The sequence below is a fragment of the Mustelus asterias genome, chromosome 1 (assembly GCF_964213995.1).
Source record: "Mustelus asterias chromosome 1, sMusAst1.hap1.1, whole genome shotgun sequence".
Lineage (NCBI taxonomy): Eukaryota > Metazoa > Chordata > Chondrichthyes > Carcharhiniformes > Triakidae > Mustelus > Mustelus asterias.
The window spans coordinates 66,112,588-66,131,245 of NC_135801.1; the positions used below are offsets into that span (position 1 = coordinate 66,112,588).

Sequence of the window (18,658 nt, forward strand, 5' to 3'; positions counted from 1 at the left end):
CCAACAATTAGTGATGCATATTGAAATATGCAGCAGTGCTGTCAGATTTAATTTGATCAGTTGTTCTCCAAACGGAATCCTAACCCAAGATGATGACACCAATTTTTTTTTTAAATAGGTCATGAAGAGGATTAGAAAGGTGGCATTTGGATCTGCACAGATTGCATTCTAACCCTTCAACATATTGACAATGATCAGGCCAGCAGGAATTTGGAGATCCAACCTGTGATTGCAGAGAGTTTGTAGGACTTAAAACTCTCAGCTGATCTCAGGTGTCATTGCATCACTTGTGGCCCAAAAACAAAACATATAAAATAGAATCTATCTTTCCCTTTTCAGATTTAATACAATTATATTCAAACTGGTCAAAAGTGCAACCAGCATGCTCACCAATGAGAGTGGGGCAACAACATGGGTTAAGAAAAAGCTTGTTCCTCTAAATTGTAGACAGAGGTCAGATTTTGGGGATAGAATAGGAAATACATTCCACTAAATTTAAGAATTATGCAGAAGGAAGCCACTTGGTCCAAAAGTCCTGTCCTTGCTCTTGGAAAAATCTATCCAATTATTCATACTTAAATAAGTAGGAATATGATGAATACTTGAGAGGAAAGAGCTCTTTCCTCTCAAGTATTCATCATATTCCTACTTATTCAATTCAATTTTGAAAGTTACTGTTGAAATGACTTCAACCACCCTTTCCAGGTCATCATAATTTGCTTTGCAAAATAAATTCTCTGCCCCCTCTGTTTTTTGCCAATTATCTTTAAATTTACACTCTAAATCTGACTATCCTTCCAGTGCAACTGTTTAATCCTAATTATTCAAGCAAAACACCTTAATTTTGTAAATCTCCCCAGAGCCTTCTCTACTCTACCAATAATGATCCCAGATTCTGAAGTAGTCTTAAAAAAAAAATTCCTCGAGAAACACAGTCCCTGTGATTTATTTCAACATCCCCTTCCAAACAAACTGCAGAAACACAACTTGAAAGCAACAGAATTTCACTACTTTTAGGTTCATAAGTTGCCAAAAGTTTTGCGGTATCCTAAGAGAAGAATTCAACCTGACAAATGAACAGTTATAGATGAAGTACCATCAAGTCCACAGATAGCTTACACTTGAGACTGCATGATACGGTTTTACAGTGAGAAACAAAATATAGTTGCATAAAACAGTAATCCAAGCAAAAATTATTTTTAAAAGTTACTGGGCAAGAGCTTCTGGTTTGCTGATTGTTGCTGATAGAGCCAGGAATGGACAACGAATCATCACCAGCAGATGCTCCCAGACTTCTGCTCCAATCTCTCCACCAAGACAGTGGACCTATAAACACATAGTACAGTAACTAACCTGCATTAAAATCATTGAACTACCAAAAAAATTAACAATCACGAACATGGCAAATTTATTTAATTACAAAACAACAATTTCATTGCAAAGCATCAGATTGGGTGAATTTCCAGAGATGGTCAAATAGGAAGGATCCTGGGAATAGTTGTAAGCAAACATTTTAGTAATTAACCTTGGATGGATGCTCACATTTAGAAAGCCAAATATCTCAAGTCAGCTTTTCAAAAACTAATAATGTACATTTCGGGAAATAAATATGAATGATTTCTTTGGGCAGTTGATAATTGTGTATTTCTAAAATTCTCATGGGCTTCTGTTATTTCCAATTCGAACTGGATTATTGGAGTTCAAAAGACAATATTTTTCTTAGATTATCTTTATTCTGTTTTCTGGTTTTGTTATCTTGCCCATTCCTCCAGCATCATTATGGCATTTCATTTAATAAAACATCAAAATATTGGCAAATGTGACTTCCTGATTTCATTATCAGAACATATAAACAATCCATTAGCATCACATTCAATAAAGAAAGTGACTGACAACAGAAAACGTAAAATTAATTTACTATATTCAGCTCTGTATATTAGGATGACAGAGACCCTAGATGAATTTATGCTTTGAGATCATTTCAGGCAACAGCAATTGTGTTTCAAAGTGAATCACTACATAATTCAAAGTTGTAGTTACATGAAATGACCATGGATTCACTTAATGATTCTAATTTTACCCACAAAATGTAAAATTAATAAATGGTACTCTTATCTGTATTAAATTCTTTCTTGTAGAATTTATTTCAGTTAAAAATACTCAGGCAATGCTATTAGGTGATTGTCTTTTCCAAGGCTGTTCTCTAGAACAGGATGTTGCTTACTTTCTCTCCTCAAAATGGTAAATACTCCAAGTCAGGAGTTCTAATAATAATGATGATTCTTTGCTTGTTTGCTTTTCATACACAAGCTTACATAACTGACTGATAACTTGATAAGAAATGACTGAAGCTAAATTTGATCCGGTCATCAATTAACAAAGATGGATACTTCCAACATTTATTGGATGCAATCTGCAGTGGGAACGTAGCCCAGGGACAAGGATCAAGCCATATCTCCTAACTATCACCCTAGCTGAGACCAGTTAACTCAAAAACCAAGGGAAGTATTCATGACATTCCAAGCCTACTGGCTCACTGGACACAATTCAATATGCTCTCCGTAATAAGGAAAGTTAATATTTAACGATTTAAGGGAATTATGATTTTTCAGCTGTTGAGCTTCTTTTGGAGCAGTTCTTTCCTGGAGTGAGTTAATGTGCTCTCTGCTTTATTTCTCCCTTCTCACATTACTCTCAATGATAAGTCAAAAGGGACACACACAGGATTGTGTTTCAAAAGCACTTGTGATTTTAATATTTTTCTTCCTAAATTAATGTCATTTCAGTCTTCAAAGCACCACATTTCCATCTTACCTCATCAAAAATTACATATTTGAGCTTCTTCACCCAGGCTTGTCGTTGAGCGTTAAGGATGAGATTTTCTAAACACTGAGGAATTGTGATGAGAATCTGAAACAAACATTGGGATTGGACACGTTTAGATTTGACCCAACATAAATATATTCCTGGTCAATTTCAAATATGAGGATAATTTTGAGCAACTATGGCACGCAAATCAGGTGAGTTCTATCACGGACAGGCAATCCACTCTGCCAGGTTACCATTCAGACAGCAAAATTGCAAATTTCAATTCAGACATTTCTAGAATTTTCAATCGTGAAAGTTGAATTTGCTTAGCTATCTTTTCCTGCACTGAGTTTCGCAAATGGAAAGTTGCTTTGCTTCAAAGGAGTTTTGGCCACTCATGAAAATTATGCTGTTTCAAAGTGGCAAAATGTGCTCTCCTGTTTCTTTTATGAACTACGATCAGCAAGTGACAACCCCTTCTGTTTGGTTCCTGCTACATCTTTTAATCTCAGATGGCTAGTATACAAACTAATGCCTCCCAATTGCTCTGATTGTTTATTTAATGAGGAGCTGAGAAATACAGATGAGGTGAAGTTCTAGGTTTGATCCCTGCTTTATGCAAAATAACTGATTTCAGACAGGATAGAAGCAGTTTTATGATTAACTTAATTAACCCAACCTACGATTCCCTAACATTGGTTAGGGAACAAAAATAATCCAGATCTCCAGCAGCTGGTTAATCTCTACTCTTGGATTTGTTTAATCCAGCTTCTCTTTCGCCTACTCCCATACATATCCCTCGATGTGCACCAACTGGACTCTGCTTCCTCCTATTTCTGTCCCAGTCCGGATCTTTCCCTGCTCAAATAGTGAGGCTACACTTCCTCTGCCCTCAAAAGATCCAGGCAATATACTCAACCAAAGAACCACCAGGTGCACAGCCACATTTCTTCTGCGGTTTGGAAATACACTCCTATGAAACAAAATCAGTGTTTTGTGGGGCAATAGTAACAAATCTTCCTTGGAGATTTCAGGAAAGTTAACAATTTTCTGCGACTGTAAATGCCAGTTTCAAATTCTTCAGCTTTTTTCACTTATCCTATTGTATTTAAGCCCTAATGTAGCTATGTAAAATTTATTAAAATAACCCTGCTATATTGCATCAAAAATTATCTACAATTTTGCCAGCATAAAGCCATTTTGACAACATTTGGATACTAAAAGTTAGAAATCAATGATATCACTGCAATGATTAAATTCTTCATTTTACAAGAGGCATTAACCCCAACAGCAATTTCCAGATCTTTGTGGCTGACCATATGACACCTCTTGCCAAATCAAAGCTGGCTCTGAAATACCTTCTTTCATGCAATGCTATTAAAAGCATAATATACTGTGAATGAAGTAATACAATTGGCATTCTCATTACTGAATTCGCTGCTCCAGTTTCTTTTGGGAAGAGTGACCTCCATCTGCACTGATGCGCTAAGGAGGTTTTTAAACCTCTCTAAAGTTGTGGATGCGAAGGTCCCTTTTGCGTAACTTGCCTCATATCCCTCCCTTCAACTGAGTTGATTAATGAACAGAATGGTGATAGTAGAAATAATTTAACCAACTGACACAAAGGTCCATGACAACAAGTGCCAAGGGGAGAGAAAAATCACAGTAAAAAAAAATACAAGACATTGCTGAAACATGAACACGCACCCACACACGTTGCATGACCTCTGGATGCCAACTTTAATTCATCTTAAAAAATGAATTAAGTTACAAATCTGGCACATATAGAGGCAGAGGAATTTGTAATGATTTTCATCCTCTGTCCAGAGAATTGTAGGAGCAAGTGAGAAAAAAAAGCATCAATATCTGCCAAAGAACCAGGATACAAGCGCGGATGAATCGTAAGCTAAAGACTTGGAATACAACTTTAGAGTCAGAAATAAATTATAAAATAATTCCACTCGGAATTCTAGCTTATTTATAAATAGAAAACAAAATACCTGACAGTTTAAAGCATCTTGCCGATAGTCTCGCGTGTAAACCCCACACACCACCATTCCATCTGGTAAAGTCTTGCTGAATCGGTTGTAAACAGTTGCTACCACTTGGTTCACAAGAGCCTAGTCATTAAAATATTAAATACATGGCACTTAAAGCATCAAATCTTCAAGTAAAAACAACAAAAACAATTTCAGATGAGCCGCTGCACAGACTTTTGAGAGAACTATGTTTACCAGCAGCATAATGACAAACTTGATTTACTGAATACTGGAAAACAGAACCATCAGTCCTTAGAGCAACACAGTTTAACAAACATTTATTGAGAAATGAGGCAATGTGTTGGGTGTAGATTTTTTATTTTCTTTGCCATGCACATAAATTATCAACCGCCCGGATACACCCCACACACTTTTCCTTTGCATTCAGTTAAATTTATTCCCATGTTTTAGCTGCTCTGGATGTTGGTTCGGCGTTTTCTGGACAGAGTTAATTATTGTATGTTTATTGAAATTGGGTATCCTCACCCGAGAGGAATTGAAATCAAGGATGCAATCCTTTTGGGATACGCATTAATGCTAATTATTTGATTCCAGTTAGGGTGCTAGCATATTTCTGGAGCATACTAAAATTTAAAAGTTAATGTTAAAAGTTAATAAAGTTAATAAAAGTTTTAATGCTCTTTAAAAAAAAACTCTTGCTTAAACAAATATATCAAAGTTAACATGAAAACAATAAACTGTGGCATTGGCCACATGACTCATCTGCCACAAGGAGGAACTTCTACTGCTGGCTTGTGGTGAGAACTGTCCTTGAAATGTATTCCATTTATATCATAGACAAATCTCTATTTCTGCAAAGGAGTGATTCTATGAAACTGAGCTTGCACTAATGAGGGGACACGGGAAGAGGCAAACACTACTGATTAAATGCTTTTTGATTTTCAAAATATATTCACAAAGTATACAAGACCGAACTACTTCAAACCAAGTTGTTTTATTTACAGAAATAAATGTCAAAAAATAAATTCAAAGTTCCCTGAATGGCCTAGAGACTTTATCAAGAGGAACTGAGCCACATAGGAGAACACATTTGTCTGAACTTAGCTGATCTCAATCAAGGTATGGTGACGAAGGTGGCAGGGAAAGCAACTGGCCTTGGTGGCTCTGGATTAGTAAGGGGGAAGATTTTATAATTCAGCAAACAATGACCAAGAAATTGACGGAAAAAGATTAAAGTAAACTAGAAAGAAATGCAAGAGCCTCTACAGGTGCTTACAAATGAAGAGCTAAGCAAAAGTAAACATGGGCCCATTATAAGCAGAGACAGGAGAAATTATAATGGGGAATAAGGAAATGGCAGATAAACTAAAATACTTTGTATTTGTTTTCAAGGTAGAGGACACACAAATATTCTGAAAACTGTGGGTATCAAAGTCCAGTGAGAGTATGGAACTTCAGTAAATTAATATTAGTAAATAAGCGCCCTGGAAAAATTAATGGGACTAAAGATGACAAATCTCCCAAAACAATGATCTCCATCCTGGAGATTTAAGAGAGATACCTACAAAGATAGTCAGTGTGATTGAGGCCGGAAATTCCCGCCAAAGGTCAACAGACGTTTCCATTGACTGCCCCTCACCCGCTCTGATTCCGTGGCGGGCAGGGCAGTAGAATTCCGGCGAGTGAATGTATTCATTGTGACCTTGCAGAATCACCTACATTCCAGAGATAGCAAACATAACACTGCTATTCAAGAAAGATGGGGCAAGGAAAACAAGGGCCTAAGTCATCAATTGCTGGGGCAGCACTTCCTGCACATACAAAGATGCAGTGCCAGTGTCAGACTGCTTAAAGTAAGAGATGTGTTTAAACGCAGATCTGCTTCCTGTTGTTGAACTATGGATTTTTTGCACGCTTGTGTATTATAACTGTCTCCTACACAGCAAAATCAGCTAATGGAAAAACAAACTGCAACTACTGAGAGCAACTGTTTTAACAGTCAAGTTCTTGAAATGGCAAAAATACATATTCTTTTCCCAGCAATCAATAAACTTGGGCGAGAGCCAGTCTTGGAAATTAAAACTATATGCTCTTAACTGTGAAGTTGTGCCATTGGTTAAAAAAAAAATCAATGAAACATATTTAAGAAAAAAAATCAGCTAATATGAGGCTTAAAATCACGACCCTTGGATTAAGAGTCTCATCTACCAGGCTGTTAGTGGTGGATTGGCCTGAGGTTTCCTCAATTAAGTACAAGCTCTTAATCAATGATTTTTTTTCCAACCTTTAGTTACAGAGCATCAACCAAATAGGGGAAAGTCAAGGGACAGCTGTGTAATTGTAATAAGCTTGAATTAACACTGCGTGAGGTATACACTCTATTGAGTGCCCCCTTCACTTGTTCCACTTAAGTGTTCTCTGCAGGTCTCCCAGGTATCCTTCATGGGACAGACACAAGAAACACTGCAAACATCTTTGTACTTGAAGAATTTGGTTTGGACAGATTCCTGCAGTCCTACTTCTGGACTCCTTTGTACTCTGAATGGCAAACATGTATAGAGTCATAGAGGTTTACAGCATGGAAACAGGCCCTTCGGACCAACCTGTCCATGCCGCCCTTTTTTTTTTTAAAACCCCCACGCTAATCCCAATTGCCCGCATTTGGCCCATATCCCTCTATACCCATTGTGCTCATGTAACTATCTCAATGCTTTTTAAAAGACAAAATTGTACCCGCCTCTACTACTACCTCTGGCAGCTTGCTCCAGACACTCAACGCCCTGTGTGTGAAAGAATTGCCCCTCTGGACACTTTTGTATCTCTCCCCTCACCTTAAACCTATGCCCTCGAGTTTTAGACTCCCCTACCTTTGGGAAAAGATATTGACTATCTAACTGATCTGTGCCCCTCATTGTTTTATAGACCTCTATAAGGTCACTCCTCAGCCTCCTACGCTCCAGAGAAAAAAGTCCCTGTCTATCCATCCTCTCCTTATAACTCAATCCATCAAGTCCTGGTAGCATCCGAGTAAATCTTTTCTGCACTCTTTCTAGTTTAATAATATCCTTTCTATAATAGGGTGACCAGAATTGCACACAGTATTCCAAGTGTGGCCTTACCAATGTCTTGTACAACTTCAACAAGACATTCCAACTCCTGTATTCAATGTTCTGACCGATGAAACCAAGCATGCTGAATTCCTTTTTTACCACTCTGTCCACATGTGATTCCACTTTCAAGGAGCTATGAACATGTACCCCTAGATCTCTTTGTTCTGTAACTCTCCCCAACGCTTACCATTAACTGAGTAAGTCCTGCCCTGGTTCAATCTACCAAAATGCATCACCTTGCATTTGTCTAAATTAAACTTCATCTGACATTCGTCAGCCCACTGGCCCAATTGATCAAGATCCCGTTGCAATTGGAGATAACTTTCTTCACTGTCCACTATGCCACCAATCTTGGTGTCATCTGCAAACTTACTAACCATGCCTCCTATATTCTCATCCAAATCATTAATATAAATGACAAATAACAGTGGGCCCAGCACTGCTCCCTGAGGCACACCGCTGGTCACAGGCCTCCAGTTTGAAAAACAACTCTCTACACCACCCTCTGGCTTCTGAAGCCAATTTTGTATCCATTTAGATACCTCACCCTGGATCCCGTGAGATTTAACCTTATGCAACAACCTACCATGCGGTACCTTGGTCAAAGGCCTTGCTAAAGTCCATGTAGACAACATCAACTGCACTGCCCTCATCTACCTTCTTGGTTTTCCCTTCAAAAAACTCAATCAAATTTGTGAGACATGATTTTCCACTCACAAAGCTCATGGTCTCACATAGGGTAGGGAAGACTCTGTTGCTGCTTGGAAGTTAAACCTCAAAGTAATGAGGGATATTAGCCTGGTTCTGAATATTAGCCTGGTTCTGATCTTTTCTGAAAAAATAGTACTGGAAGAACACATCCTTGGGCCTGCAAAATTCACACACCAGTGGCAGAACAATCGCGCTGATTTCTCAAACTCCTGGTCTTACTTATTTTGTACCGACGAAACAGAAGATCAGAATGACATGGGAGTGAGCACCACAGGAGGTTACCATGTAACTGTTACTGAATCAGGCTTAAAGGCAGGCTGATAATTTATCTGTACTAAGTGGAGATAAGCCTGAGAGAATGGGTGATCAGTCGAGGAGAATGAAACTGGGCCAGGGGTCAATCAATTTGGTACATCCCTTGGGCTGCTGTATTTTAAGAGACCATTTTCCACATATATTCATATAAAAAAACTGAACATTATTTCTCATGGTCTTGAAATTTCAGAACTTTGCCCTTTCTACAATCTACAGGGCTTTAAATGGATCAAATCCAAGCCAGAGATCACCGAAACAACATTTTCCACTTGTCACCAAAAGAGAAAATGCTGTAAAATCTCAACAGGTCTGGCAACATCTGTAAGGAGAGAAAAGAGCTGGCGTTTCGAGTCCAGATGATCCTTTGTGAAAGCTAAAAGGCACAGAAAGTGGGAGTATTTATACTGTAGAGTGAGGGAATGAAAGGTAATTCTTAGCCACAAAAACAAGGAGAAAGGCTGCTAATGGCAGTCTTTAGACAGAATAGAAGGTGTGAATGGCCAAATGGCAGAGACGCTGAAATCAGAGGGTAAAGCTGTCACAGATGAAGATGTGGGGGGAAGGGGGAGATGTGTGGGAGAGGGGTAAAATTGAGAAAAGGGGGGGAAGGGGAAGCAAAGGGGGGAGAAAAGATAAGGAAAGGGGGGATAAAATAGGGGGGGGGGGGAAAAGAAAGAAAGACAACAAAGCCTTTTAGCTTTCACAAAGGGTCATCTGGACTAAAAACATCAGCTCTTTTCTCTTCTTACAGATGCTGCCAGACCTGCTGAGATTTTCCAGCATTTTCTCTTTTGGTTTCAAATTCCAGCATCCGCAGTAATCTGCTTTTATTTTCCACTTGTCTTTGAACAATTTGATTCTGCCGTCCTCGGGTGTGCAAGGATCATGAGTCCCTTAAACACAGCTTTTCTCCAGGGAATCACAAAATTCCTCGTTGTCCTGTACGATCAACTTTGATCCTTTATCTAGATTTTATATTTAAAAGCAGACTTACTTAAAAGCAGACTTACTTATTAAACATATGTAAATGAACTGTACCTTTGTGGGTGCAATATACACCAATACGCCATCATCGCTATCTCGCAGAACTTTCTCCATACAGTAATAGGAGGCATATGTTTTTCCTGAGGAGGTTGGAGCAACTATCACCGCAGATTCATTGTTGTCTACTGCATCTAGAAGTTCTCGCTGTAATTAATTTAGATACAAAAATAACATTAACAGCATGTATAAAATCAGCTCCAAATCATGAATGATACACACACGGGGCCCATGTTCTCAAAAAGGGGGATATCAACACCAGTAAACCCAGGTATATGCTGCATACATTTCTTTCACCTAACCTTTGATAGCACTGGAGGGGGAAGCAGTGGTCAATTTTCCTTTCTTCCTTCTGGAAAAGCACCAACCTCAGTGAGTACCAGTGGAGGAGCGGCAGGAGATAAATGCTAAGGCAGCAATGAAGGGCCTTGAAGACTGGAGAGGTAATTAGGGGCCGGTCTTCCCTCCGTTTCTTCCCAAATAACAGCACCAAATGAAGTACAGCTCATTCAGTAATTTGCAAAATTAATCTGAAAGTTCTTTGAGCATTTCTACCCATTCTCGTGGTGCCTCCCCTTCTCTTCGTGAAGCTGCATGCAGTTCCCTATTTTCATGCCTAAAGCACACGCTGTAACTCTAGTCAATTGCAACACTGAAAAATGATTCAGCGATGTTCAGAATCCTGCCCGGAACCTTCTCAGACAGTGAATTCATTTGGAGGGATATCAAGCTGCAACTCCCCAATCCAATTCCTGAAAGTAATAAAAGATTGCAAGCTCTTGTTTCTGATACAACATTTATTTCCAATGATTCTTTCTCATCTTTTTCACCGCCAAAGAAACTGAACTGGTATGACTTAAGTTTTGAATGTTCCATGCAGATTTTTCTACTTCGCTCCCCTCAGCTCATGCTAGTCCTCTACAAAGGTTGTGGATTTGAACAACTGACAATAAGACTTCAAGTAATGGAATAAACTGAAATGTGTACGCATTTGAATTTGACTTAGCTACTGCCCTCGAGTCTATAGCTTAAATTAGTTCTTGCATCATCAGTATTGATTTAGGCTACAACATGGATTTTAATTGCAACTGGCTAGAGGTCCAATTGTGGCTAGATTAAAACAACAGCCAACAATGCTGTTTATATTGAAAAGCTTATAGATAATGAATAAGACATTTGTAAATTTATATAATATTTTATCATTACCTGCCATGTGTCTGGTATGAAATGAGAAACCCTCGGGTCTGGATCATTCCTTTCATCACGCAACAAGTAAGGACCCATATATTTCAGCTGGAAACGAGCAGGTTCAACACCAACTGCAAGCATGTTCTCTTTCTTAGGATTTTTAGGACGGGCCAGTTTCTGTTTTAAAAAACACAGAATATTATGGTTTTATTATTAAGCTAGGTAATTAAGAAGCAACTTGTTTAAATCACTATCCATCACATTGAATCTTTAGCTAAGGAAGGGCATACTTGCCTAAAAGGAGTGCAAAGAAGGTTCACTAGACTCGTTTCTGGTTGAGGTGAGTTTGAGTTAAAGTTTGTTTTATTAGTCACAATTAGCTTGCATTAACATGGCAATGAAGTTACTGTGAAATTTCCCTCGTCACCACAATCTGGCGCCTGTTTGGGTCAATGCACCTAACCAACACATCTTTCTAACCAACTGTGGGAGGAAACCGGAGCATCTGGAGGAAACCCACGAGACACGAGGGGAACGTGCAAACTCCACATAGACAGTGACCCAACCAGGAATCAAACCCAGGTCCCTGGCGCTGTGAGGCAGCAGTGCTTACCACTGTGCCACTCTCCAGCAGACTCAGTCTACATTTCCTGGAGTTAAGAATGTGATCAAATTAAAAGCTTTTTTTTAAAAAAGCTTGACACAGTAGATGTTGAGTAAATATTTCTCCTGATTGGGGAACACAGGTTGCAGTCTCAGAATAAGGGGTCGGTCATTTAGGACTGAAGAAAAGAAATTTCTTCACTCAAAGGGCTGTGAATCGTTGGTAATTCTTTACTCCAGAGAACTGTGGATGTTTGGTCAGAGTATATTCAAGACAGAGGTAGATAAGATTTTTGGGTACTAAGGGATATGGGGATAGCGTGGGCTTGTGGAATTGAGGTGGAAAATCAGCCTTACTCTTAGTGAATGGCAAGTGGCTTTCTCCTGCTCCCATTTCTTATGCTATAATACAACTATGAAATTCAGAGGAAAAATCACTCTCATCCTTTCAGCACACCTCTGCTGGGATATAATTTTAAACCTCAACAGCCTCTGATAATTCACTCAAGTTCTGAGAGAAACAAGTTTTAATAAGGAGCTGAAGGAAATCAGTGTTAGTAGACAAATGGTTTGGAGGAAATTGATGGGACTGAAGGTTGGTAAATCTCCAGAGCCTGATAATCTTCAACCCAGAGTACTTAAGGAAGTGGTCCTGGAAATAGTAGATCCATTAGTGGTTATTTTCCAAAATTCTTTGGACTCTGGACTGGTTCCCACAGATTGGAAGGTAGCTCATGTGTAAGCTTGCTATTCAAAAAGGATGGTAGAGAGAAAACAGGGAACTATAGACCAGTGAGCCTAATGTCAGTGCTGGAGATGTTGTTAAGAGTCCATTATCAAGGATTTCATAACTCAGCATTTGGAAAGCAATGGTATAATCAGACAAAGTCAGCACTGATTTACAATGGGGAAATAATGCTTGATGAATCTATTGGAATTCTTTGAGGATGTAACTAGTAAAATTGACCGAAGAGAACCAGTTTTATTTAGACTTTCAGAAGGCTTTCGATAGGGTCTCACATAACATATTAAAGTGCATGGGATGGCAGGTAATGTCTTGAGATGGATAGAAAGCTGGTTAGCACAGAGGAAGCAGAGTTGGCATAAACGGGTCTTTTTCTGATTAGCAGGCAGTAACTAGTGGGGTACCGCAGGGATCTTTGTTAGAACCCCAACTGTTCACATTATATATTAATGACTTGGAAGAGGAAAGCAAATGTATAATTTCCAAATCTGCAGATGATACAAAGTTGGGTGGGAGGGTGAGCTGACAGGAGGATGCAGAATTACTTCAGCATGATTTGGACAGGCTGAGTGTGTGGGCATACGCATGGCAAATGCAGTATAATATGGATAAATGTGAGGTTATCCACTTTGGTAGCAATAATAGGAAGACATTATTACTTGAATGGGTGTAAATTGAGAGAGGTGGATACTCAACGTGACCTTGGTGTCCTCGTACATCAGTCAGTAAAAACGTGCAGGTACAGCAGGCAGTCAAGAAGGCAAATGGTATGTTGGCCTTCATACCAAGAGGATGAGTGTACAGGAATAGAAGTGCTTAACTGCATTTGTGTAGGGCGTTGGTGAGGCCACACTTGAGAGTATCATGTGCAGTTTTGGTGTACTTAACTGAGGAAGGATGTCCTTGCTATAGAAGGAGTAGAGCGAAGGTTTACCAGGCTGATTCCTGGGTTGGCAGGTCTGTCATATGAGGAGAGACTAAGTCGGTTAGGCTTATATTCTCTGGAGTTTAGAAGAGTGAGAGGGGAGCTCATAGAAACTTATAAAATTCAAACAGGGTTAGACAGGGTAGATTCAGAAAGAATGTTCCCAATGGTGGAGGAGTCCAGAAGTAGGGGTCATAGTTTGAGGATAAGGGGTAAACCTTTTAGAACTGAGGTGAGGAGAAATTTCTTCACCCAGAGTGGTGAATGTGTGGAATTCACTGCTGCAGAAAATAGTTGAGGCCAAAATGTTTTATGATTTCAAGAAATTATATATAGTTCTTGGGGCTAAAGGGATATTGGGAGGGGAGGGGGGGAATGGCCTGCTCTTGCTTCTTGTCTTTATGATTCAAGTGGTCATTCCTGAACCCTAGACAGAGGGTGGAAGCAGGCATCACAGATCCTGAGGTGACACACACATTGGGCAAAAGTCACTGAAAACTCAAAAGGAGCAGGAAATCCAATTTTGTCACCCCTAGCATCTCAGCTGCTGCAGCCACCAGACTCAACATACATCAATTGAATCTGGGAATCGCTGGTCTGAATGGCTCACCAATCTGAATTACACCCCATAATGGTTTTATCAACTAGGTCATCCAGTCAGCCTTAACAAGTAAATACTTTTAAGTACCAAAATACATGCTTCTTTAGCCAGCTGTTAAAATCATCTGCAGATTGCAAGCTGTGATTTTAATGCTGTTTCTTAGATACACAAAGCACAATATAACTTTTATTTCTGTAGCTCTTGATCTGAAGGTGCTTCAAATTTTGACTAAAGCTTTAATAATTACAAGTAGTTGCATTCTATTTTACTACTTTTTTTAAAGTGTAAACCATTTATACAAAATTTACCCCAGTAGTGCCAGTAAACATTTGCCACTGTCTCTCCATCATTATATGAACAATATTTTTTTTAAAGCTTTATGTTTCTCTGCAAATTAAACTTTTAAGATAAATGAAAAGAACAGGTCAGCATTTAACTTCCTGGCACTGTCATCATTAATGTTAATTCATGGCTAGATCAAAACATGAAAAATGTAATGGAACTGCAAAGGAAGTGGTTCCAAGTTAATTGATTTAAGAGAATGTAAAATCATTTCATTCTACCTGATCAATGTCTGGGATACACTGTGCTAATTTATGAAATCCAAACTCTTTGAGATAACTAGCTATCAGTTTCAGTTGGTTTTTCTCCATCATCTTCTCGTATTTATCCAGAATATTGTGAATTCTTTTCATCACTCGGCCTGCTATAAGATTGTTTCTCTTTGCGCTTTCTGAAAAACAAAGATAAAATGACCAATCATTTGACTTTTATCTGCTAAGTACTTCTTCCCCGCTTATGGTCTTAAAACTTCTTTACACAAAGGAATAACGTTTTTTCACTTTGCAGTCCTGGTACAGTTTTTATTGTAAGAAGTTTAACAACACCAGGTTAAAGTCCAACAGGTTTATTTGGTAGCAAAAGTTTTGCTACCAAATAAACCTGTTGGACTTTAACCTGGTGTTGTTAAACTTCTTACTGTGTTTACCCCAGTCCAATGCCGGCAAATCCACATCACAGTTTTTATTAACAGAAACGCAAATCAAAAATTGACGTGGACCCTTAAATTGCACAATTTAGCTCAAGTTGTACATAAATTCATTCCTACATTCATAGCTACCGGAATGCTTTGGTATAGAATAGTTTATAATGATGCATTTATTGAAGAACTTTTATTACATTCATTAGACATCCAAGAGGCTGCATAGTTAATGTTTAGGGGAGTAAGAGGGATGGTCCTAAAGCACAAAATTAGATAAATTTGTTTGCACAACATTTAAACAAGGAAATTTAACAGAGACCACCATGCCTCTGACACTTTCTTCCCCTTCAAAGGTATCACCTTATTTGAACCCCTCAGCTCTCCTTTAAATTCTTTATTTTCCAACACTCCTCAGGAAGTCACTCCTCCTTCACTCCTTTCCTCTCGGCCTGTCTGAGCAACTCATTGATTTCAATTCCCATCACAGCTCACCTGGCTTCTCCTCTAACTTCTCAACCACTCCCTCCATTTCAACTCTTTAACCCGTATTCATAACCACTCCCTCAACCATACCACCTCACTACGTTGGTCATCTCAGACGGTTTTAAATAAGGGGCAAGGTTACAGACAGGGTCATCCTGATAACTTCCTTATAACCATTTATCTGTTCTAACACCACATCCTTCTCTGTCCAACTCATCAAGTCACTCAGAGCTACACTTGCTAATACCCATCTGTCAAATTTTTAATGCTCCATTCACAACACTTCTGCCATTGCCAATCTGATCATTCCCCTCATTCTGATTTTAATGCTCATGATCCAGCAAAACTCTTACTCTTTCCAACCCTGAACTTTCCCCTGGTACAAGCCCATCTTCATCCCTTCAAATCTGAGAGACATAAATTTGAACGTATCTGGTGCATGATTGACTCAGTCACCAGATTCTGATTGGACTACATCACTTCCAGCTCTTGATCACCTTCACAAACCAATTCACTACTCCAAAATCAGCCTAAAATACAAAGTAACACACTGCTGTATTGCAAGCTGTTTTGTTAAAACCCATTTACCCTGTCCCTTTAGGCCTCACCTTAAAGTAGGAGAAACTTTTGGATTGAATTTGAGCCTATCCATTCAACCTTCTGTGCCACATCCATCCTCTTTCCTTTGTCTATCAAGTCAAACCTTCCCCCAGCTTTACCATCCTACCCACCTGAGTCCACATCATTCTCTAGTTTCCTTCCTTCTAGTTTTCTCTCCTATTGACCTATCCAATTCGTCTAGAGAATGGTACTGACCATCCAATCTCTTCCTGGCACCCATTGTGGCTAATGCTGTAGTTAGTGATCCTCAAGCACTATCCACCACCCTTTCAAAGCCAGACAAAAAAAAAGCCATCGCCACTATAACTTTACAAGCTACCACCCAATTTCCAACATCCCTTCTCTCTTCAAGGTTTTCAAATGAGTTATTGCTTCACCAGACAATGCTTTTAAATCTTGACCTCTTTGCAACCTTTCACATGTTTGGCCTGCCACTTTCCTCCAAAGGCTCTGCTTCATTGACTGGAATTCTGCACCCATTTGGTTTCAATCATATCCATTTCATATAGCAATAGTATCTCAGTCTTTTTTTATATCATATGCAGTCATTTCTGAAGTCTGTCAAAGATCTATCCTCAACCCTCTCCCTATTCATGCTATCCCTTTAAGGTTTAATGGGAACACTAAAAAAAAATACAAACAATAATAGTTGAGTTACCATCTTTCCAGATTAGAAACTGGAAGTATATATCAAGTACTTGCCCTGGCTAACCTCAAATACCCACAACTGCAATAAGCCATTATCAATCCCGCAAAGCTAAATGGAAACTGGCACTAATCGCTGAGGATTGGATATAGGATAATAATCAAATCACATTCCTGAAATATCTGCGTTGGCAAGAAGAAAAATGCACATTTCATAAAAATCAGATTATTTTTTAAACTTAATTTGTCCTTTAACTATGAAGGCAATAAACTTGTTCAGACCTGTCATTTGGCAGTGTTCTACCCAGATTTTAAAGCAATTTTCAAGCACGTCCATCTCTGCAATCAGCTTCACAGAGTCACCTGAACATTTCTTCAGAAACTCTTCGAGTTTTTTAATTCCATGGTCAAAGTTCTCCTGAATCATTTTCATGATACTTTTGGATATTAAAGTCCATTGTTCCCTTTGTTTCTGATCTTCCTTCTCTTTCTTTTTCCTTATGTTTTCTTCAGCAATCAGGTCAGCTTTCTTCTTAGGCTTTTAAATGAACGTTAAGTACATATTAGATAATGAAACACTAACAAATAGAACATTAACACACCTCACCAAGAGTTATCATCATATTACAGCTAGAAGGCAGCCATGAGTTGCCACTGGGAAAATTAGGTTCACTGTTAGGGAAATCTGAAGAACAGTGCCTTGTACCTCAATAGCATATTAGAAAAAAATTAGCGATTCACTGCCCCCAGCAGAACAGTACACAACTGAAATTTATTAACAGAGATCAGAGAAACTGGTTCTTCACCTACAGAGTTTAGTGGCCAGAAATCACGCAAATCGTGAATCAAATGCACAAAACACTTGCCCAAACATCTAAACAAAGTTCTATGCTCCAAGTAACAAAAACAGGCAATGTTGGAAAAACTCAACATGTCAGGCAGCATCTGTGGGGAGAGAAAAAGATTTAACCCTGAGTGTATGACACTTCTTCAGAGCTAATGCCCCCGGGACCTGAAGTGTATCCCAGGACATTGTGGGAGGCTAGGGAGGAAATTGCGGGTCCCTGAGCCGAGATATTTGATAGTCATGGGTGAGGTGCCTGAAGATTGGAGAGTGGCAGATGCTGTGCCTTTGTTTAAAAAGGGCTGCAGGGAAAAGCCTGGGAACTACAGGCCAGTGAACCTCACATCTGTGGTGGGTAAATTGTTAGAAGGTATTTTGAGAGACAGGATCTACAGGCATTTAGAGATGCAAGGACTGATTAGGGACAGTCAGCATGGCTTTGTGAATGGAAAATCATGTCTCACAAATTTGATTGAGTTTTTTGAAGGGGTAACCAAGAAGGTAGATGAGGGCAGTGCAGTTGATGTTGTCTACATGGACTTTAGCAAGGTCTTTGACAAGGTACCCATGGTAGGTTGTTGCATAAGGTTAAATCTCACGGGATCCAGGGTGAGCTTCTAAATGGATGCAAAATTGGCTTCTGTGGTTGTAGAGGGCTGTTTTTCAAACTGGAGGCCTGTGACCAGCGGTGTGCCTCAGGGATCAGTGCTGGGGTCACTGTTATTTGTCATTTATATTCATGATTTGGATGAGAATATAGGAGGCATGGTTAGTAAGTTTGCAGATGACACCAAGATTGGTGGCATACTGGACAGTGAAGAAAGTTATCTCCGATTGTAACGGGATCTTGATCAATTGGGCTAATGGGCTGACAAATGGCAGATGGAGATTAATTTAGACAAATGCGAGGTGATGCATTTTGGTAGATTGAACGAGAGCAGGACAGTGACCCAAGGGCGGCACGGTAGCACAGTGGTTAGCACTGCTGCTTCACAGCTCCAGGGTCTTGGGTTCGATTCCCGGCTCGGGTCACTAT

The 18,658-nt window shown here is 39.2% G+C and overlaps 1 protein-coding gene across 1 annotated transcript in view; it reads right to left on the reverse strand.

Moving 5' to 3' along the window:
- LOC144493854 (putative ATP-dependent RNA helicase DDX60) overlaps nucleotides 1-18,658 on the reverse strand; it is an 84,010-nt gene that overhangs the window by 38,127 nt on the left and 27,225 nt on the right. Inside the window, exons 13-19 of the mRNA XM_078213427.1 lie at nucleotides 17,061-17,316; nucleotides 14,611-14,780; nucleotides 11,192-11,350; nucleotides 9,983-10,132; nucleotides 4,809-4,928; nucleotides 2,815-2,910; nucleotides 1,211-1,326 (exon numbers count right to left, since the gene is read on the reverse strand). Of these exons, the coding sequence (XP_078069553.1) occupies nucleotides 1,211-1,326; nucleotides 2,815-2,910; nucleotides 4,809-4,928; nucleotides 9,983-10,132; nucleotides 11,192-11,350; nucleotides 14,611-14,780; nucleotides 17,061-17,316 (1,067 nt within the window). The remainder of the gene's footprint in view (nucleotides 1-1,210; nucleotides 1,327-2,814; nucleotides 2,911-4,808; nucleotides 4,929-9,982; nucleotides 10,133-11,191; nucleotides 11,351-14,610; nucleotides 14,781-17,060; nucleotides 17,317-18,658) is intronic.